Source organism: Misgurnus anguillicaudatus, chromosome 4 (genome assembly GCF_027580225.2).
Source record: "Misgurnus anguillicaudatus chromosome 4, ASM2758022v2, whole genome shotgun sequence".
In the NCBI taxonomy this organism is placed as follows: domain Eukaryota; kingdom Metazoa; phylum Chordata; class Actinopteri; order Cypriniformes; family Cobitidae; genus Misgurnus; species Misgurnus anguillicaudatus.
Window position 1 is genome coordinate 25,484,370 of NC_073340.2, and position 23,743 is coordinate 25,508,112.

Sequence of the window (23,743 nt, forward strand, 5' to 3'; positions counted from 1 at the left end):
TCGCCCAACATTTCTTAAATGCTACGTCTGATTTAGTCTTCCCATTAGGTGACAGCTGAACTTTAACATTAATATGATAATATTGAAATAAGTGTGTGTTATTTACTCGTCTTCGGGGCGGGATAGAACGAGAGGGAGATGGAGGGAGGTTGGAAGGAGACGCGGATGATGAATGATTTCTGGACAGCTACTGTGACACCGCACGGCCGCGGCCCTCCTAATGAGACTTGACAAAATGGAGACATATGCAGAAATATTGGTTACAGTCTAGGTCCCCAGCATATCACTCTCTCTCCCTCTCGCTCGCCCGCCCGCCGCGCACGTTCTGATTGTCTACAGCCACTGAAGCATCTATTTCAATTGGCACTTCCTTCCTGCCCCGGGGTTTTAAATTTTGCTGGTGTCATTTACATATTACTCTTAATCAAAAAGAGAAAAAAGAAACAAACCCTCTTCGTCACGGTTCAGGAAAGGGCGCGAAGGCACTTTATAAAACGGAGATGTGACAGACGTTAAACTGAATTGTGTGTGAGCTTTCCACTTTATATGTGTGTGTGTGTGAGAAATGAGGCTGGTCGTGAAAACAAGAGTAAGTGGAATATAGAGAGAGGCTTTGGTTATCTCACATCTAGCACACAGCGTAAAAAGCCAATATCTCATCAGCTTGCTGATATGAATGATGAGCTCTGCCGTTTAAAGCCGATACTACATAGAGGCAGAAAGAGTGGGAGGAACAACAGAGGTGCTTGAGGGCATATAAGCCCTGAAGGCCGACTACATCATGACCAGGCCCAAACCAAATCTGTGCACATGTAATTGCGAAATAGAAACTAACTAAAGCCAATTTTGAAAAGAATGTGTACGCCACCATTCACAAAACTCTCACCATCCCTAGAACCGTAGTGTTTGTTCATCACAAATGTATTTTTAAAGATAGGTTTAAAGGAAAAGTTAAGAAAAATAAGAAAATTCTCTCATAATTTACTTGTACCATCACACATGTTTACAGCGAGGAAAATAAATATTTGACATATCAGCATTTTTATCAGTAAGGGGATTTCTAAATGGGCTATTGACACAAAATTTCCACCAGATGTAGCCATCAAGCCAAATATTGAATTCATACAAAGAAATCAGAACATTTAAGTATACAAGTTGAGTCATAATAAATAAAGTGAAATGAAAAAGGGAATAAGTATTGAACACATGAAGAGAACAAGGTGCAAAATGGCACAGAATCGCAATTTAAATTTTCTGTCGGTCTTAGTACACGATGTAACTACAGAAGAGTCAAGTTTTAAATAGGAAAAATTGTGAAACTCTTTGGCTATTTTTTAGCATGATGCTATTGTTCTAATCAGATTCAATGGATTGTGCTAAGCTGTGCTAAAAGTCATCAACTGAATGGATTCCAAAACTGTAAAAATCAAATGTTTAACTTTAGGGGAGCTGAAAATGAGTATATTTTCAAAAAATTGAGTGTCCCTTTAAATCAAGATGCATTTGCTTGATGAGCAAAATGACCTAAGAAAATTAGTCTAAATTTTAGACAAAATAGGCAATTTAAGTGATTTTTTTCCTAAAACAAGCACAAAAAATCTGCCAATGGGGTAAGAAACGAAATCTTGAAATAAGTTCACTTTTGCTTAAACGCTAAATTCAAGAAATAAAAAATACACGTATTTTCTTAGGTTATTTTGCTCATCAAGAAAATGCATCTTGATTTAAGGATTTTCAAATATTTGTACTGAAAACAACAGAAACATCCTAAGTAAGAAAGTACTTTTTTTGCAGTGTATGATTAACATATTTCAATAAACTATTCTATTAAACAAACAATTCAACTTTAATTTTGATAAACTACATCAAAATAGTAAGTACAAGGTCAGAAAATTTCCAAAAATAGTCCCTAGCTGTCACTGAGTCAGTACCCTGTAAAACAGGGGTCTCCAACCTTTTTGCAGGCTACCATAATGGAGAGCTACTTTTTGATATAGTCTACTCAAAACTTTTTTGTTTAACTTGTTGATTTTAATTTATTCTACTTGTTAATATGTTTTAGTATTGTTTAAAATGTTAACATACATACAAAAAGCCGAGCTAATATAAAAAATATGAAATAAATACACTTTACAATTGAGACTAACAGAATGTGCTTTGGCACCACGTTGAAGACCCCTGCTTTAAAAGGTTCACTATGCACCATTGGGGTACAGATTTTTTTTGTATTGGTGCCTTTAAGATACTAATATGCATTTGGTACCAAAAATGTACTAACATGAAGTATTTAGGGGCAAAGATTTACTTTCGGAAAGGGTACTGCCCCAGTGACAGCTAGGGACCTTTTTTTGACACCACTAAACAGAGTTGACCGTATTCAAGGTGACCAATTGCCAAAAAAGGATTTTCAAAATGATTTCATAGAGATTGCACTTACAAAGAATAACTGCTAACCAACTAATCTAACAGTTAAGTCAAACTAAAATAATTTAGATATTGACTTGTAAAGTCAATGTTTGTTGACTTATTTCCATAAAATGGCTTTCCACCAAAAGTCTTTTCCAGTCCTGGAAATCACTTGTTTTCCATAAGCGTGGGACTCCTACATACTTCAATCTATTTCTCAGAATTCTGCACATGTTTTTTTCCACACAATCATCATTTGTGGAAATTCTGTCAGGGTGTAACAATGACTGCGGTTCAGATTTGTTTTGAATTGACATACATAAACATAGTGAGAAAGTGTGGGGTGCATGTGCTAATTGGATTTTACAAATGTACTAATTACTAATAACAAAACGCTCTGGCTCATGCTGTGCAAATGGTACATAGCAATAAGTGAGTGTTCGTGCAGTGGATGGTACGGGGCCGTTGTCAAACACATCCATAGAGAGATCAGTGACTGTCCCTACCTTCCTCTTACCTTCTCAGCATGCCGGTCAGGATCCGAGAGCTCTTTCCCAGGTTAGTGTCCGTCTCTCGCAGCTGTGGAGAAGACAGAGACAAAATGTCCATTATGAGTATTACTTCTATTTAAAGAAAAGGAGCGGGTCAAATGTCACATTTGTGCTATTATGGAAAACACGACAAACATGAGTTTTAAATGAGAAAGAACAGATACAATGTTGAACAGTTGTGTGCATGCTGTCTACTTCTGAAAATCCTAAAAATTTTTAATTAATTAATCCCAAATTGTACATTTCCTTAAAGCTTCTAAAATTAACCGTCTCCCATCTAGTGCATATTTAATTTGTGTTTGTTTATACGCTTTCTCTCACTTTTAAATGCATACATGTTTAATATTCATTACAAGGCCCACGTAGGGGGACACATAAGCAAAAATCTTCCATACGGAGATGGTGTGTGTGTAGGAATGCTGACATTGCTATGGAACTAAAGTCAGAGTTTTGGCATCAGTCAGATACAGTATGTGATTCTGGCTGGCCTCTTCGAGAAAGCCTCCGTGTCTTTCCTCGCAGTCAGCAGGGACATATGCATGTGTGCGTGCGTGTATGTTTGTGTGCTAGCGGGCAGTTCAGGGACAGATGTGGTTTTAGGCGGGTTCTGGGGTCTGGCACCACCGGCAGCCCGAGAGCTGCCTGATGTCTCTCTCAACGACGGATCTGTCCCACGAGAGATCCCTCGGCTTTTCCCACAATCCCTCTCTCCTTCGCTCTCTGTGTCAGCGGGTCAGACGTATGCCAGTAAGAAAACACATGGTGGAATCAGGATCCCAAAACAAAACCCACAATGAAACAGATTACCAGTTGAGCGGATCTAGAGCAGATTCAGATTACAGACCAGTAAACGGTCTCTGTAAGATGACTCACGGTATCTAGGCTATATGCCTGAATCTCACCCTCTGAACGGAGTTAAAACAGCCACAGTCACGCAAGACTAAACCTAAATAAAGCACTATACCACAAGCAACATAATTTAACCAGACATAGTAATATTAAAGGATTAGTGCATTTTATTAAAAAAAATCCAGATAATTTACTCACCACCATGTCATCCAAAATGTTGATGTCTCTCTCTGCTCAGTGGAGAAGAAATTATGTTTTTTGAGGAAAACATTCAAGGATTTCTCTCATTTTAATGGACTTTAATGGACCCCAACACTCAACAGCTCCAATGCAGTTCAAAATGCCAGTTTCAAAGGACTCCAAACGATCCCAAACGAGGCACAAGGGTCCCACCCAGCGAAACGATTGTCATTTTTGGCAAGAAAAAAAAAAAAATGAACTTTTAAAGCACAACTTCTTGTCTTCCTCTGGTCATGTGACGCGCCACCGGCGTGACCTCACGTAATACGTCATCACGTCAAGAGGTCACAGAGGACGTATTGAAACTATGCCCCCGTGTTTACAAGTGTGGAGAAAGAGGATCGTTCCGACGTTGTTGTATGTGGAATGATACTAATTAATGTATTTGTGTCAGTTTATTGTTTAAAATGGTCCGCAAATGTGCGTTTCATATATGTAACATGTGACCTTTCCATGGCATTACGCAATTACGTGAGGTCGCACTGGCTCGTCACACAGCCGAAGGAAAAAGATATTTTTCTTTTTTTTCCCCAAAATGACAATTGTTTCGCTAGATAAGACCCTTATGTCACGTTTGGGATCATTTAGAGTCATTTGAAACCGCAATTTTAAACTGCATTAAAACCGTTAAGTTTTGGGGTCCATTAAAGTCCATTAAAATGAGAAAAATCCTGGAATTTTTTCCTCAAAAAAAAAAAAAAACATAATTTCTTCTCGACTGAAAAACATCAACATTTTGGATGACATGGTGGTGAGTAAATTATCTGGATGTTTTTAAGAAAATGGACTAATCCTTTAAATTAACATTTATGCATTTGGCAGATGCTTTTATCCGAGTGACATATAGTGCATTTGTTTTATCAGTACATGTGTTCCTTGGGATCGAACCCATGACCTTTGAATTGCTAGCACAATGCTCAATTGAGCTACAGAAATAAGTTTGAAACTATATTTTTACATTATTAAACAGCCATTTTTGACCACTGATAACCCATTTCACATATTTAGGCCAAGCTTTTATAAACTCATGGAGTAAACTACATTCTCCAGGCTCAGAGCATCCCGTAATTCAATATTTTACGGATTCATAAAAGACTAATTGCTGTCCGGTTATCTGGGATTTCTGTAGTTTTAAACCACAGTGTAAGTGAATAGCAGTACTTTTTTGCTTAAACATCTGATAGAGCGCTTGCATCCGGAAACAAGCGGATACATCTATTATTTAACATCACATTTCTTTAAACAAACAGCACACGTCTACCCAACAAGTCAGATGTTTGAGGCATAACACGCCTGTCTACTACGAAGACTTGCGTACCAAAATGTAATACTTAGCATCATATGTTTATTCAAGTCTCTAACCTTACTTATTAGCAAGGAGGTTTGCATCAGCAAGAACCACTATCAGGACTCTGTCTATCTCTTAATGTTTGTGTGTATGTGTTTGAGAGCAAGGCCGTGCAAGTGTGCCGATTGTTAAGAGACACTCCAAAAACTCTTTCATCTGTCGTTTCCTACGCATGAAAAGCAGTTTATGGCTCTTTCCATCTAATGTCTTCTTATCGTGCTTTCTCTTCTTTTCTTCTCTCCATTTTTCCTGCCCGGCAAAATGTCTTTAAAGGGCCAGTCGGGGCTCCGGGGAAGAGGAGCTATTCTCCATAGACAGCAGACCTTTGAAAGGAAATGTTTTATTTCCTTTGAAATGAGCTGCCTGCCCAACTGCCATGTTATGATCTTTAAGCATCCTTCATAAGGAGCCATCAGAGAGGCCCCTGACTGAGCTCTCTATACCTGTCTTCTAGGAAGAAAGAGAGTAAGAGAGAGACGACTATGACTGGGACATGGCAGGGACAAACACAACCAGAAGTGATAGAGTGAGATATGCAAAGGTAAAGACGATTACGCAAGCAGGGGGGCGTAAATGAAATAAAGGTTGAAGCGAGGAAGGGTTGAGATAAAAAATAACTATGAGAATGCAGGGAAAGATATTTGAAAGATCTCCTCTAAGATTGCACAAACAGTTCTGTATATCAACTTTCATACTTAACTTATGTCTACATAATGCCTTTTGGGTGCAAGCCTGATGGTCATAGATACAGTATGGTCAGGTAAAAATGTCTTCTGTTAAATAATAGCCCCTTTCATGCAGTAATTTCGGTAAATTACCATGAATTTACCAGAATGACTTTACCAGTAAATACTGTACAAAATATGCTGTTCACACACGAAGTGACGTTCCATCTTTTTACAGGGTTCTCACACCTTAGTTAACTGCAAATTCAAGGACCTTTCAATGACTTTCCAGGTCCAATACCCTCAAATTCAAGGACTAAATGTGGGGACACATTTCAAGTAAGAGCAAGGTTACATCGTGTTACCTTTTAAGATACATTGTTACAGTTCCCTTTCAAGGGAACTCACTGCGGTGACACTTTGGGGACGCCTCCAGGGGTAGGTGTGTCTGAATGTGTATATCAAATTCAACCAATGGTGAGGCTTAACGACAAAGACAGGGTGATTCGGGAACCAGGAAGTATATTGCTATCTGAAATATTGCCAAAGACGGCGTTTCCAAAAAAGCCAGCGTTAAGGGGACAGTGGATGCAGCTTTTTTTCTAAACCAGCTCCCATTGTTCTCTGTATTTCGAGGAAAAATGTTTTATAAACAAGGCCGAGTTAGATGCTGGATTTGCAGATTGTTTAAAACTAAAAGATGGAATGGTCCCAGTGATGAAAGATAACTGCAACAAATGTCTGCGTTTTGTTGGCAATTGGCACACAAGTGTATATAAAGTAAACAACATGAACGTATAAGCAAATCAAAATCCGGGGAAAATGCGATGGTGTATTGTGTGTGTTTAATAGTATTTGTTTAGCTGACCACCATAACTCTTTAGCTTTGCCCACGGCACGCCCCTAGGAGCCCGGCTGTTTTCGGAAAGAAGTGGTACAGCTTAATCTGATTTTTAAAAATCAGTTAAACTAAAGACTCTTCGGAGACATGAAGGATGCAGCATGAGATTGGCAGAAACAGTCATTTTTGGGTGAACTATCTCTTTAAAGGCAGAGTGCATGATTTTTGAAAAACACTTTGGAAAAGGGAGTGAGGCCGACTACCAAAACACACTTGCAGCCAATCAGCAGTAAGGGGCGTGTCTATTAACCGTAATCATTGTCTGGGTTGCATATGTGTGGGGCGGGTCTATCAAAAGAAAGTCCAGATTCAATTGGGGTAGGGACATGTTTGTTTAAATTATTTCAAATGTCATCATTGGCTTTCAGAGATCATATACCCCACCTTTAAGGTTGCGAGCTGGTGTTAAATGCACACTTGGGTGAACTCCATTTATTTTTGTGAAGTGTCTGATTTGGGCCTTGTGTCATCCTACAAAGTATTTGTAAGCCTTTGTGATTGCTTAATGTCTTGCGTTTATCAGTCCCTCCAGAAAAACGCCATTATGCGATCGCATGATTCAACACATAATCAGCCAAAGTCCGCATATTTATGCTGGGGCCGCATTTTTTTCAAATATGCCACACTTTCCCAACATAATTGCCGATTTCTGTGCGCAAAATATGCGGGGCTTGCATGTTTTTATAATCCCCGTATTTTCGAAGCAAAAATAACATATATCTTAGCAGAAAGTTGAAAAATTTTGCATTTAATTCACACAAGCGCAGCCATGTCCCCTGTTGCAATGGAAATGTTATGAAGTGATTATGTGACGTAAACATCAATGAAAAGCTCCAAAAGCTGCAAACAGTTTTTGGAAGATCATGCAGTTTTTGCAAGTTCACGCAGTTTCATCGCATAAATATCCCGCATATTCCATCACATTTTTTAAGAAAACGTTCCGCAAGATCAAAGATTTTTACCCGCAACAATCACAAAAAACAACGTGTTTTTCTGGAAGGACTGTTTTATGAGTTAAAGTGTGTTTTGTAGATGTAAACTCACCCGGTCCCGGGACCTCTGGATCTTTTCACGGTCGGTGTGAAGGTTGGCGAGGATCTCTGCCCCCACTTGCTCTGTAGAGAAAGATGAGATGAAGAAGTTAGATGTACTGCATCAGTAAAACTCTGTTATGGGTGTGTGTCACCTTGCATCCCCTATAAGTATTGTGTATTAGACTTAAACATCTGCAACACTTTTATGTTCTTCAGAAAATGCACAAATCTAGTTAGAACCCTGATGTCTGGGGATCTCCAACTCGCCAACATGCACTGCTGATGTTTTTGCATATCACATCAGACTGAGCTCAAACGGCACATGCAATATTTAGTTGCTTGCTTACAAACACATCTCATCTGTCACGATGTAAACCCATTTAAACACACACTCAGACATCTTTAACATGCACAGTCTGACAAGCTCATCCATGGTCACTGTCATATGCGTATCCCAAAGGCTAAAAACAAGACAATAAACAAAACACAATTTCGCCCTCCCTTCCTCTTGCAACAAAAACCCACTCAACTATAAGTAGAAACCACATTAGCAGTTTGAAGAGGAGGGGAGTAAAAATCTTTGCATGGATCAAAGCCTTGCTTTCAAATGCACCAAACAATCACGAGTAAACAACACACTCACGACTGGATTACGCTACACAGGTGCATCTCCAAAAGAGCCGGCGTGCGGCGTAATGCTCAAGGAACAGAGAAATGGCCTACATCTGCACGCTGTCGAGCAATGACAGAACAGAAAAAGAAAGACACAAGACGCACGGGCCTGTGGCTAAACGCCTGTGTCTCTTGCCTTCATTAATTTCCAATCAGAGTGGAGACAGATTGAAGGATACTCAGATTAGATGGAGCAGTCACACCGCAATGTGACAGATAGGCCAGATTAAAAGACTGAATACAGATATTAATAACCATCATAACCGTGGCGGGTGCATACCGCCGCTCACATGGGAGTGGAAATCTTGTGTAAAGAAAATTAAGCACCGCTATCCGTCTCTGTCCGGGGCGAAAGGGGCCTTTAAACAAATGAATGTGACACAGCCACAATGCCAACAATGCAGCGCACTTTGCGACACACACACGCAGAGATAAAGAGAGGACGCGCTTGCTCATATATCACTTCAGATGATAGATGAGACCGCTGGCATGAAGAAGTCTAAACGCAAATGAAACAATCCTGTCAACGGCCTCCATTTTACGCCCGGCCAGCAATGAGATATAAATAAACACGTGCTTTCGGAAATAAAAACGGCATGCTGCTGGTACAATATGATTGGTATATTTCTTGGAGAACTTTGAGCTGAATTGTAACCGCTTTCTCGGTATCGGATATTAAGAGTCAAGGTCTCCCATTCCAGGGTCACCCAAACAGCTGTCTACATTTGTCAGCGCTCTCTCTGGTAATAAAAACTGAGGAAATGCAAACGAGTTTAAAATCAATACGAGGGGAAAAACGGAGCAGGTACGTTGAGGAAATCCCCCTAAATCAAGTAACTGGAGAGTTGGCTGATATAAAATCTCTCCACGGGATCTTCCTGTGCCACTGAAAACATGGAATAAAAGCTGTTAAACCAAACTGTATAATGTAATGTTCCTGCGGCCAACACACTGTGAAACACATTATGGTCTCAGATTTCAGTTTCCCCTGTGCATGAGCTCAAAGATAAATATTTCCTTTAGTTGTGAGACCACAAATTGATGTTGCCATTAATAACAAGCCTCAAATGCGCGTGCACACACACACACACACACTATTGGACGATTTGCAGTGTGTACACCACATCCACAGGAACTTTACAAACCCGCAATTACACAGCTATTTTTTTACGCATGCATCTTTTATATACACATTTGTCTTCGTCTGCACTGTATATATTTTATACTGTATATGTAGGCTACTTATCAGATATGTCGCTCTTCTCTATCTGTATATTTGTAGAGTAGTGAGAGGTGGACAAAAGTGCGGCAGAGGTTCGAGCAGAGAGAAACAGAGGAAGTGAGATGCTGAGTTGGGATGGAGAAAAACAAACACATGCCCTGCGTCCAAATATTCTTTCTTCCCTACTATACGGAATACAAAAATCAGAATGCGATCATGAGAAGTACGTCCAATAAAAAAACAGTATGCTTGAAATACCTGGATGACTTTCTGCTTCTGCCAAGATGTTTTTTTTTTTCGCTTTAGAGAAGTCCCGCCACTAGGCAGACATATTTTCAATGCCTTTGGGCAGTTATTTTAGACGTCGAAGACTGAAATCCTATCTACTTGAATGGGGAAAGACATGTATCTCTAAAATCACAATTAAACACCATAATTCTGACCATCAACTGTATCATAACTTTTGTTTCTTACAGTGGGTTCACACCAGCCCCGTTTGAGGCATCAAATTCCCGTCTACTGCGTGTAGTTTGTCTTAATTCTAGTCATTGAGACATTCATGCGGAAATTTGCGTCATGGGAGGGGCTTCTGGGACTCCGCTCGCATCCTGTAATCACGTCACTACTAGAGCAAGTTTGTGATTGGTTAACGTTTTTCCGCGTTTTTTTTTCTTAACTTTCTCGCGTCGTTGGACACGCCCATACGGTCGCCAACGACCACTTTCGCTTGTGCCACCGGAAGTCGCCTGGTTTCCATTAAAATTAATGAGATCGCGTCGCTCTTCTACTGCTGGTCGCTGGCTGTCTGAATGGGACGTGAGGCAGAATCGCGTTTTCCGCGCAGCGCTAAACGCCTCATTCATGCCTCGAGACCTTCAGTTTGGCAAATGCATCATGTGACTCTATATAGACGTTTCAGCAGTAACAACATAAACAAACGACTTTTCTGAAACACATGTAACTTCCGTTAAACTCCGCTAAGAATCAATAACAAAAATATCATAAACTACACTTAGCTAACGTTAATGTTTCAAATGTTTGCTATATATAATGTATGCAATCTTAACTACAGATCGGCTGCCAAACCTCCCTTTAAATAGGGGTCCATGTTCGCATCTTCCCTCATCTTTAGGAAACCAAAACATTGGTTATTTTCGACGAAGTATTTGTTTAAGAGTTCAGTTTAGCAACTAGCCACAACATTAAACAAACGCAGACCAGAGGTAAAGTTCAGATGAAATGTAAGGCAGGACTTCCGTTGCCAGAGCGGCCATATTGAGCATTGTAACCTATTCATAGAAATAGAAGTGCTCAAGCTTGTTATATCCAATATAAGGCCAGAAATTTTAGACTGAGTAGACCCTGTGTGAAATAGGTTGGACCTCAATGTCTATTCTCAAATTACATCATTTTACAATATAGTGGCTAAATGGATTTCATTCCGTTTTTTGAGTCACCGATTGAAAATGTTTTGGATTTTTTGAATTTAGCAAAAAATGGAAATAAGCAAAAATAAAATAAGAACAAATCAAGAAATGACAAGCATATGGAAAAAGAAAAAACAAAGTTACAAATAAAGTATAACAGTACAGTAGGAACAGAAATAGAAACAAATGAAAAATATAATTTATAAAATAAATATAATGTGTACCCAGAAAACAGCTCACTTTAACATCTTCTTGCTAAAATGTCTTGAATGTTAACATTTGTAAGGTTTAGAAACACATGGAAATGATAAACTTTCTATACAAATAGTTATTTATTTCTGAATGGTGCGTATTTGCGTGATTATTTTAAAGATATTATTATCATTTATGCATTCTTTATTTTGTTTAATTTTGTGTCTCTTCTGACTGGGTGGGCCAGCCATCAATTTGACTGGGCCAATGCCACCCTGGCCCTTATGTAGCCTTGCCACTGCTTCTAAAAACTATCTCCATTTAAAGAAACAGTTCAACCAAATTCTAAAAATTCTCTAAATAATGTGCTTGTTTAGATTTCAATATTGTTATTAAGCTTAAAATATTATTAGTTTTTTCTCATAAACGTACCGACAACAAATTTTAACCGATTTCAGTCATTTGATTACTTAATCGATAGATGGATGTGCTTATTTGATCTTCGCTATTTTGAGTACAATATACTCAATTTAACAATAACAATTTAATATAAACTATTTGTGTTCATCTGATGAAAAACAGTCATATACATCTGCGATGAAATGAGATTAAGTAAATTATAAGCAAATTTTCATTTTTAGGTGAACTATTCCTCTACCTTTCCTATAATGGTATTCCAAAAGTCCTCTGTTATAAACATCAGCACAGGCTTAACTAATAAATATAATCAATCTGAAATATCAATATTAAGACACATTACTTCAGATGTCCGAGGTCATGTACAACAAAGTCATTTTTTTTAAGCTTAGCGTAAATGATGGTCATTTATTCTGTTGTATGTTTCACTTCAGATTCTGTCTACATAATGAGGTGCTAATTAATTATCACACAATTTAATGAGGACGTCGACACTCAGTAAATAGCGAGTGTAGCTGTGAAAAAACAGACGTTCAAGAAAACCAAATAAATAAATAAATACCACCATGCTTACGCTCGCAGATTAACGCTCATAATGATATAAAATATTCTTTCCCCGTTAAAGACCCCATTAACAATTTAAATGACCCTGACGCCAAGCTTTTCTACAGGCCTGCTCTAGTTAAAATTCCAGATCCCTAAGGCCCATTTAACAAGGATATTACTAAAATCTATATTGGCACAATCATTACAGATGGGCTGTTTACTAATGCAGTTCCTTTAACTGCTTGCTGACCACCACTACAGATGAGACCTTTGTTCTAAAGGCTGTAAAGTATGATTGTGCAAATACAATCATATGTAAACATACAGTGCTGTTTTACCAGTGGCAGCCGGTGACTTTTTTTGAGGGCGCATGATGCAAAGGCAAAATATGTGTTCTGCGCGTCGAGTGATCCTATGTGCATCACGTGTCTTGTCAAAATAAGTGCCTGTTGCAGACGGATCTAAAGGGTTTATGATAAAAGAGACGCTCGCGTTTGCCAGATAGGCTACTCGCATAATCTCATGCGTAATCAAAGTTTACTGTTAAGTGAGTGTCTTGCGTGTATTTTGTGATGTGAGCGTCTCTTTTATCATAAACGGTTTTTACGTGTGTGCAGCAGGCACTTATTTTGACAAAACACGTGATGCACATGATTCACATGACGCAACAAACACATATTTTGAATTTGCGCCCTTCAGAAGAGCAGTCATGAGCCACCACTGGTTTATACTGTACATGTCCAGATATTGAAACTAAACCTGCAGCAACATTGCGCTAGATTTAAATGATGCAAAATTATTTTGGACCCTGCAATAGGATATGATGTCACCCCTACTGTATAAAATATGAAATATATTAAAAATAATAAATTGAAAATGCTAAAATATACTTTGATTTGAAGACTGCTTCTTTGTATTGAAATATGATGTCAAATCGTTAATGTTACTTTTTTTGCTACAATATATGAATGAAAATTATGTAAATGTACAATATACAGATTCACTGTAAAAAAATTTAAGTTGGATTAATAAAAAAAATACTTCCATTTGCAACACATGAAATTTATGTTTTTCAACCTTAATTTTCTCACTTTAAGTGAAAATTTTAAGTATAAAAAGCGTACATTTTTAGGCGTTACCAATTAAAGTAATTATTTCAGGTTGAATAGTAAAGTGAGAAAATTGAAGTTGAAAAATCTTTTTTTAGGTGTTACCAACTGAATTCATTTTTTTAGGTTAATCCAACTTTCACTTTTTACAGTGTAGGGCTGTGACGATTCATTGCGTTCCCCATTAAAAACACCTGCCTGAAATCGATTCTGAATCGCAAGGCTTCGATTCTGTCTTACATGCACAGCTCTGTGATCAGTAGGAAGTCCTTATCAATCTAAAATCACTATGAGTTTGAGTCGTTTATAACGTGAATTTAAAAAAGCAACACTCGTCAAACACAATCATTCAAAATATTTTTCATTATCATGAAAATACCTGAAACAATCTGAAGAACAGCGATATAAATTATCCCTTTAGACATTTCCTGGAATAGCGTTTGTAATGCTACTTCTTCTGTGGCACAAATGGCGTTTCTACACGTGAGCGCCCTCTGGCTTTTGGATGTGGCGGCATTTCACCGTAATTCATTCCTTGAGAAAACGCGCATTTGCACGATTAATCGTCACAGCCCTAATTATTTGTTTATCTTTTATAATGGGTCCTAATTGAAAGCTTTATTTTTATTCTTTCTTTTATTGCGTTAATAATTTTATTTAGTGTTCTTCAAAGCATTTGCTATTAATATTATAATGTATGGTTACGTTTAATTATGAAGTATATATGGCAATGTGTATCATATCTTTTAAATACTAATGAGAAAAAAGTTTAGCAGCATATTGTTTGGTCTTATCCACAATTCAAATAGCTGATATACTTTTCTATTCAAATTTTGTTTTATCTCGCTTTTCCTTCTAGTTCACTACTTTCCCATGATTCCACACTCCTGAAACACTGTGTTACTGCAGTCAAAGTTTCTTTCATCTTGCTGTCCGACTGTCTTTCCTTTCTGTGTGACTGACCGTGTCTGTCCGCCTTTGAGCCTGGCCTGCAGGAACATCAAATCACTCAGGACATCTCGGAGGTCCGAATGTCACTCGTTTTCATCCCTCTCTTCCTGCTAGCCGTTTACACCAAGACGGAGGCAGAAGACACCGGGGAAGAGGCGTTTTCCACCTCTCCGTCTATTCATCCGCCTATCAATCCGTCCACCTCTCCTCAGCAGGCACATATAATTGGGCACATCATCAATTTTACAACAGCTGTTTGAGTGCAAGTCTTTTCTGAGTTGTCTGAAGGCCTCTGTCTGTCCCCAGAGCTGAAAGGGTACATGCCCTGACACAGGCTCAGTCCCCGGCTTCGGACTTCTTTTTATTACTGTGCAGCCACTTTTTGAAGGTTACCACACAGAGTTCTATCTGGACACAATCCACAGACAGCCAAATGAGAGCAAAAGTGCCCAGGGGAAGAGTAAAGGCAGGTCCTACACCGACTGTCCCACACACACAAAGATCAACACAGAAACACACTTCCTTTCTCTCTGTTTCAGACACGTTATTCCCCTGTCTGGGAGCAAAGTGCTGAAAGTTGTTGTATTCTTCTTGTCATTTGTTTATGCTATTCAACTGCTGATCCCACCAAATGTAAACGTACTCGCTGTTAACAGACCATCTCACCCAGACATAAAAATTGCATCATTTTTTAATAATATACACCCCCATAGTTGAGTGGAAACTGAAATACTTTTTGTATGGTTTAGTAAAGAACCTTTACCTTTACGTTGAACAAAAAATAAATTATTTTTGACTGAAAGGTTCTTTGTTATGTGATTTTCTTTAAGGGGTGGTTCAATGGTATTTCATGCATTCTGACTTATTAATGCAGTTATTTCCTCATGCTAAACGTAGACAAAGTGTCAAAAAGCAGTGGGCGTGTTACAGAGTATTTCTGTGCCGAATGCACTTCGCAAGGGTTCGTACAAGTTTCTGAAAGTTTTTTTTTCCGCCTTTTTAGGGGTTTCTATACGTATCACTTATTTTAATGGGCACTTCCCCTGGAAAACCCCGCCCACCCGTTTTATATTGTACCACCAAACTTGCTCGTATAACTACTCGTCTTAAATAGGAAAAACGTTGATGTGTTTGGTCACTTCTAACTTTATCTCTAAATGGTACCATTGAATGAATGGGGCTAAGCTAAATGCTATCGAAGCGTCGCAGCGCGCTCCAGCGCTTACGTGCACGCACACAGATGATAGAGGGATGTATCAACAATTCTTAGTTAAGGTAATGAAATATTTTAATATTGAAAATGAGTAGACTATTCCTTTAACTAACACATTTTCTGCGGGAAACCCTGGGATGTAATACTACTCTATAAGTACTCCAGATTAACATCAGAATTGCATAAACAACGTGTGTTATGGACACTTTAAAGTACAAAAGTAAAATAAACAACCCATACAAAAGCTAAACTAATGGTCTCCAGTGAAACTACAGTGAGGTCAAGAGTTAGTATTTACCAGGCCAGACAGACAGAGGTTTTACAGAATGAAATGGAAATAAAGACATTGTAATGGCTATAAAGAAACAAACGAAAGAGATACGCCGCGGCCCATGGTCTGTCTGTGCGAGAGCGAGCGCTGGGTAATCAGGCCCTATTTCACAGGGCTTTTTTCACTCCGCTGGGCTCTGTTTTATTCATTGGCTCGGCCCTGACCCTGCCGCACTTCTGCTCCGACAAATCACTTCTGATTAAGACAAATCTTTATTAGCCAGCCACTCAACTTTCCCTATTAATCATGTTCTTCTCTCTCTCTTTCTGCACACACACACACAGCACATCTAGCACGCTCTTCTAAAGACCCGATTACAGTCGATTGTTGTGTGTGGAGATGTGAGGGCTTCGTCTCTGTGATAAGACACAGGTTTAATGGGTATGAATGACCACGCCGGAGGGAGGGAGTGCGCTAATAGAACCATTTGTTTAAGCTGGGGGGAGGAACAAGAAAATGAACATGGATTTCCCTCCCACTTGCACTCTATTGTAATTGAGCTTCGGCTTTTTGAGTGGCACCGGACAGACCGGAGAACAAGGCGTAATGGAGAACGGGTTCAAAAGCAAGATGCCTCTCAGACATTTATCTGCATGAGCACAAAACTTTTATATTATAGATGAGAAGGATTGAATATAGTATTTACTTTGACATTTAAATGCAAATGAGCTACAGCTCCTCACTCCCTTACCAAAAGACAGTGAGCGATTTCGGTTAAAAGTCCCGTTCTTTCTGTGTTTTTGAAGCTTTGATTGTGTTTACAGTGCGCAATATAACATGTGTTCATGTTTCACGTGTAAAAATTTTTTTATTTTTCACACAATTTACTTATCTCCGTTTTTACTGTCCTAAAAACAGGCTGATGTCTTCCTTGTTTTATGAAGTACCTCCTTCAGAAATACGTAACGAGTGCTGATTGTGTAGTTTGTTTAGTGTGTTATGATTCGACAGCAGCTTAGCTTAGCCTAAGCCATTTGAACTGACCATAGACTGTAAAAAAAAATGGATGTAGAGTCCGTGACGTCACCCATAGGTTTCTGAAGATCGTTTTTGAAGCTTAAAGTAGGCAGTGCCTGCCGTCGCCATCTTGGCCGCGTGTCACCGCGCATTACTCGCGGATATCCGATAATGGGTAAATAGGCGGGACGTGGGTGAAGCTGATTAACTGGTTGTTGAAACCACGCCCGTCTAGCTCAACTCTAGTGACAGCAGTGGCTGTTTAACCATCACTCAAGTGGCCACGCCCTTAATTATGCAGAACTTTAAGGCTTAATATAAATTAAACGAATGAGTTACAAAAAAATTCACCGCCCTCACATGTGTCATGAAACATGCAAACTTAGCTATACAGACCAAAAACTATTTTTGTACCAGACCGTAAACATAATATTTTCTACTGTAAAGTTGGCCATTTTAACATGGAGGTCTATGGAAATTGACTCCCTTTTGGAGCCAGCCTCTTGAGGCCAGTCAATGAATTGCAGTTTGAATCACTTCCGTATTGGCTTCATCAGAGAGTTCGAAAGGTTGCCCCTCGGAGCTGACTGACGTATTCCTGTGGGCAGAGTTTAGTCAAACACTCGTACTTTTGAAGTCATTAAACCAGGATATAGAGGGCTGTAGTCCCAACCGGCCGTTCGCTGTAGGCTTTAAAAGGGGACTTCGGTTAAAGAAAATAGATCGCCTGGCAGTAAACTTTGAGCTTTATCCTTTTGCAAGTATTATTTATGCTATTACAGCAACATTACACACTAACTAAAGTTTAAAAATGGGATCAGGAAGAACGTGACCTTTTAAAACCGATCTGATTCATGTGAATACAGTCTGAGACAATATTACTGCCCTACAAAGCCAAAGCGCATTAACTACGCATTTGGTCAAAATTGAGTTAAGGGTTCAAATGGGCTTTGTGAGATCTGTTGTGTTTTTGCGTAAAATTAACCAGTCAGTCAGTGGATGTGTGCGGGGCTTTGTCTGTATGATGTCACATTTACAAGAGAATTGTCTAACAAGACTGCTTTGGTTCAATGGGGATTAAAAATCAGAAGGAGATGTTGGGTTTTTGCCAACACACATTTATCTCCAAACACCTTGTAAAAGTGAATTTTGCATAATATGTGCCCTTTAATATTTTTTTATTATAAACTGCAAAAAGGTCACTTAAACCCATATCATAACACAGTCATTTAAACTCCAATATTTGCACTTTCAGTCCATTTAACCAGCAGAATACTGTTTAATCCATGTAAGTAATGAGGGTTAGGGTTGGGTTCAGGGCTGGTACCTAGTAATTACACAATTACACAATAAGTACAACTTATGTACGAGTGGAACTAAAATGAAGTGCTACCAAAATGTTCCATTTAAAAATTTTAAAATTAGATATATTGTGTATATGGTGTGTTTTGTAACTTCAGTCTTTTTGCTGATCTACACATTTGTATTGTTGTATTACATAGTTATGTATGGCTGTCCAGCAAACCAATTCAAAAATAAGGAAAAAACTGTAAAAGCATCAGAAACAAAGATTTTAAGATGTCAACTTTACCCCTAATTGAAGAATCATTCATAAACTGACATCCGGATAAAAGATAAAGAAGACGGACTCGTTTCGTTTAAATATCATTGCCCTTCAATTAGCACAAACCGAGCATTACAGTAAATTACCTTAAAAAAAGTTGACACACGGTGGGTGGGGAAGGTGTAGGGTGGTTAGTTTTCCCACAGCAAATTGCTTCAATTTAATCAACTGGCATTACTGAAGCATCCAAATGAGAACTAATAGAGTCCGTGGCAGCTCTTGATTGCTTCACTTACAAAACCTGCCGGCTGCCCACTCCTTTTAGTCTCCTCAATTAAACAGGCAAATTTCCATGGACCACTGGAGAGCCATACATCTACCTCAGCCAAAACTGGTCAATCCACACCAATCAAATAGATCTTGCTCACTTCATTCTTTCAGAGCAGGAAATGATTTCTTCAGGCCACAAGCGAGTTCGAATGTGCACTGAACGTGACCAAGTAAAATTAATACGCAGACGTTTGCTGTCAGCTGACTATATTAATATTGATGCTTGTGCCGCCACTTTGTTTTTTTTGCTTTTCCTTTCTGTTCGGAGTAGAGAGGACCAGGCTTCTTGCTCCTCAACCTGAAAGATTCCTGTTTATAGTTGCTCCTGTTCAAAGGATGCAAGAAAATGTGCCACGATCGCATCAGAATGCTTCACTACTACCATCCCCATGCTTTGGTTGCCAATGTCACAGTGTCAGATAAAAAGAAGTCTTATCAAATGCAGAATATGAATGTGTTAGGTGCACACATGAACTCGTAATTCACAGACATGCATATCTGAGCTGGATTTTCTGCGAAAATTGAGCGAAAAAGGAAAATGGTAACCGTGCAAAAGTGAGAAAACACTAAACACAAGCTGGCATGGTAGGGAGGCAATCCTTATAATCACCTCACTTCTCCTAATCACATGCTGCACATCATTTATTGTACAGCAGCAAACTTCAGTTCACACCCTGCCAGACTCGCGCACCCGACTCAGTCGGACCAGAAAAACATCCTGACGTTCTTTTAGGAACAGTTTAGGAACGTTAATGATCCCATTACCGTTGATTACATTCTGTAACGCCTCTAATCACAACGTTGACAGGCAGATCAAACAGCCAGACGCAAATTTTGCCTTTTAATTATCTGTAAAACATAACACCTCGGGGTGTTCATCCCTGCCTATATCTGACAAAACCTCCGCCAAACAATGCCAAGATCTAACACTTCCTAACGGTTCATTATCCAATAAGAAAAAAGCCCAAACAAAAACCCAACAATCATTCAGATCTTGAAAGCAATCTTCACAATTAGCCGAGTGCTTGGGGAGCCCTGCGGTTCTATGTATCGCAGGACTCCAAATTGAAACACCTTAATTGTATTCGTCAAAACAATGTGTCATCACCCTCATTTGCATGTTTTGACAGCCGCCCCGAGTGGTGCTCAGAAAGACTTCAGCACATTTAATCACCCACTGATTTTAGTTTTCACTTTCTTTTTTATAAATTAATCCAATTATCTGTTGGGTTTTGTTTAAATGTCGCCTCTTTACTGCATTAATCCACTCTAGAAAACAAAAGGGCCGGTTAGTCCTAACAAATGCTTGGAGTGTAATCTGATACTACTGATTTATATTTAACACTATATATTTCTGAATGAATTGCACATTATTGACTTCCATAGCATTTTTTCCTACTATGAAGGTCAATTGCATCCTTTGTGATTATATATATCTTAAGGTTGAGTAAATAATGTACAGTATGTTGTCCACCAATTTATGTTACCCACCGATTTTTCCTGCATTTATTAATATAAAGCTGCTTTGGAAGAATTAAAAGGATAGTTCACCCAAAATGAAAATAATGTCATTAAATTACTCCCCCTCATGTTGTTCCAAACTCGTAAGACCTCCGTTCATCTTCGAAACATAGTTTAAGATGTTTTAGATTTAGTCGGAGAGCTTGTTTACCCTACATTGAAAATCTATGTATGGTATACTGTTCATGTCCAGAAAGGTAATAAAAACATCATCAAAGTAGTCCATGTGACATCAGTGGGTCAGTTAGAATGTGTTGAAGCATTGGAAATACATTTTGGTCCAAAAATAACAAAGATTACAACTTTATTCAGCATTGTCTTCTCTTCTGGTTCTGTTGTGAAGTGCATGCGCGAGACTAAAGTCACGTGACTTTAGTGACGTGGATGACGTACAACATGGCTGACGTGTTATCTGGTGCGCCCCAGCTTTTTTTGTGCGCCCAAGCTTCGTTTACAGTCTGAGGGAGACGCACGCTGTACGTTGGGAAAAAAAAACTTCGCAAACATGTCTGAGGATAACACCTCTTCCGCATCACTGCAGTCACGTGACTTTAGTCCTGCACATGCGCTTCACAACAGACGCGGAAGAGAAGACAATGCTGAATAAAGTCGTAATTTTTGGACCAAAATGTATTTTCGATGCTTCAACACATTCTAACTGACCCACTGATGTCACATGGGCTACTTTGATGATGTTTGATGATTACCTTTCTGGACATGGACAGTATATCGTACATAGATTTTCAATGGAGAGTCAGAAAGCTCTCTGACTAAATCTAGAACATCTTAAACTGTGTTCCAAAGATGAACGAAGGTCTTACAGGTTTTGAACGACATGACGGTGAGTCATTAATGACATTATTTTCATTTTTCGGTGAACTATCCCTTTAAACAATTGTAAAAAGCGCTAATTTAATTGAATGATGATTTGGGGTGAACTATCCCTTTAACAGTCCTTATAACAAGGCAAAGCAAAGTCAGATCCAAAACCAAAGCCGTTTAGAGATACATTCCATCTTATGTAGGGTTGCAAAGCCTCGGGAACTTTGAAAATATTTGAAAAAGAGGTTGCTGGAAAGTTGTTAACTTAAGAAATTAAAGGGATACTTCACCGATTTAGCATTCAGCTTTGTATCTGTAGAAACCCGGCAGTATTACTGAATGACCATGTTTCCCTCCATCATTTCCCCCTGAGAGGAGAGATATCTGCATTTTGGTTCTGCAAAAAAGTCCTCCGATGATGCAAAAATCGTCATATTACATCATCGGAGGACTTTTTTGCAGAACCAAAATGCAGATATCTCTCCTCTCAGGGGGAAATGAGGGAGGGAAACATGGTCATTCAGTAATACTGCCGGGTTTCTACAGATACAAAGCTGAATGCTAAATCGGTGAAGTATCCCTTTAAAGGAAACTATTAATTCATACAAACTGTATCACCTACAAACAATTGCTTCCTCAACATCTGACAATTTTCTTATATTTTCGTGTACTTTTCATGGAAAGATTCAAAAATTTTTGGAATTTTGAAACCCTTATTTGATCTAACAGGAACCTGCTGCCCAACATTAACATAAACCACAGAAACAAAGTAAATGTGACCCTGGACCACAAAATTAGCACGTAATTACATTACACAGTTATATTTAAAGCAATAGCCAACAATACATTGTATGGGTCAAAATTATCATTAGGATATTCAGTAAAGATCATGTTACATGAAGATATTTAGTAAATGTACTACTGTAAATATTTAAAAAATGTATTTCTCATTAGTAATTTGTGTTGCTAAGGACCTTATTTGGACTTCAAAGGCGACTTCATTTTCTCATATTAGATTCTTTGCAGCCTTAGATTTCAGATTTTTAAATAGTTGTATCTCGGCCAAATATTGTCCAATTCAAACAAACCATACATCAATGGAAATCTTATTTTTTTCCCTTTAGATGTATAAATATCAATTTTAAAAGATTTACCCTTATGACTGGTTTTGTGGTCAATCTTCACATATTGTCGCGGTCCGATGAAAACCACATATGTCCATTTTGCCGATTTTTTGATTTTTTGGCGGATTGAATGTCCAGGTTAATTTCCGTATACAGTATGCTTCACATATCTTAATGGCCAATAAAAAGTTGTGAAATAATCTCATCTGATTTTTACGTATATCCATTTCGTGTCAAAGCTGTCAATCACCCCGCGTATCTCCCGCCCTGTGGAAGCACCTCGCCGGTCTCGTGAAGTTTCATTGAAGCTCAGCACTGGATAGCCGAATAAACATAGCCTGGTGAGACAATGATTTTCCTTCATCGAGGTAAACGTTTCTCCCCTGACGCCAGACGTACGTCTAGGAGTGACAAAATTACGGTAGGACTGTGCAAACAAAGTATCTGTCTAGCATGTCAGTGTCTTGATTCATTGTCCCTTCATAGTTTGCAAAAGAATATAAATTTAATAAATGTATAATTAATATTAAATAAACTAAGTGTATTTAATAAACTAAGACGTAGGCTATTTAATAAACTGAGCGTATTCATCTGTCAATATGAAACGCAACTTGGCCATTCTAATTAATGATCGGAAGAACGCGTATCGATCACCATTACTGTAAAATATGCACGTAAACTCAATTTTGGTCAAATGTGGGTTATATCATTACACTGGCAAGAATATGGTTACATGTAAAGATGCCGTACCAAGTATGACAACGCTACATTCAACTGCTTTTGAAATACAGTGTTTGTTCCAAAAACACACAATCGTTTGAATTACAATTACATTTTGCAAAAGCATGCCAAACTTGTACTGTGCGTACATGTTGGGGCATCACACCACAGTATGTAACAAAACGCCAAGAACTGTGAAGCAAGAGCTTTAACAGAAAACTACGACTCTGTATCTGACCTAAAAAACAAAAGGCAGAGGAGAGATGATGAAGTTTATCCCTGTGAGATGGACTGATCTCTGTGGGACAGCAAAGTTCTCAGCGGGTTCGGGGGGTCCTCGGCCCGGAGTGCTTCATTATTTAGTGCGCCTTCACAAAGCCCTGTCACAACTCTTACAAAGACAGCCCTGATTCAGCCAAAACAATCCATAAAAATATCTCTCTCTCTCTCTACTTATATGCTGCTGAACACATCAGCGATGTGCCAATGATATGTAAAATATGTATTCTCACAAAACAAACAAAAATACCCCAGAGAATTATGACTGTCTGCAGTAATTTAGCTTAAGCAGAAATGGAGGGTGTGAAAGCAAGACATCAAACATGAGTCTGCATCGGAAGCACGGTGCAGC

General features: G+C 38.7%; 1 protein-coding gene across 4 annotated transcripts in view; it reads right to left on the reverse strand.

Annotated features, from left to right (window-relative positions):
- vti1a (vesicle transport through interaction with t-SNAREs 1A) overlaps positions 1–23,743 on the reverse strand; it is a 164,111-nt gene that overhangs the window by 54,659 nt on the left and 85,709 nt on the right. For 2 of the 4 annotated variants that reach the window (XM_055176519.2, XM_055176520.2), the window contains 2 exons: positions 8,005–8,075; positions 2,913–2,985 (listed from right to left, as the gene is read on the reverse strand). In XM_055176519.2, coding sequence (XP_055032494.1) covers positions 2,920–2,985; positions 8,005–8,075 — 137 coding nt within the window. In that variant the 3' untranslated portion in view covers positions 2,913–2,919. The remainder of the gene's footprint in view (positions 1–2,912; positions 2,986–8,004; positions 8,076–23,743) is intronic. The other 2 variants (XM_055176517.2, XM_055176518.2) reach the window with 1 other exon arrangement.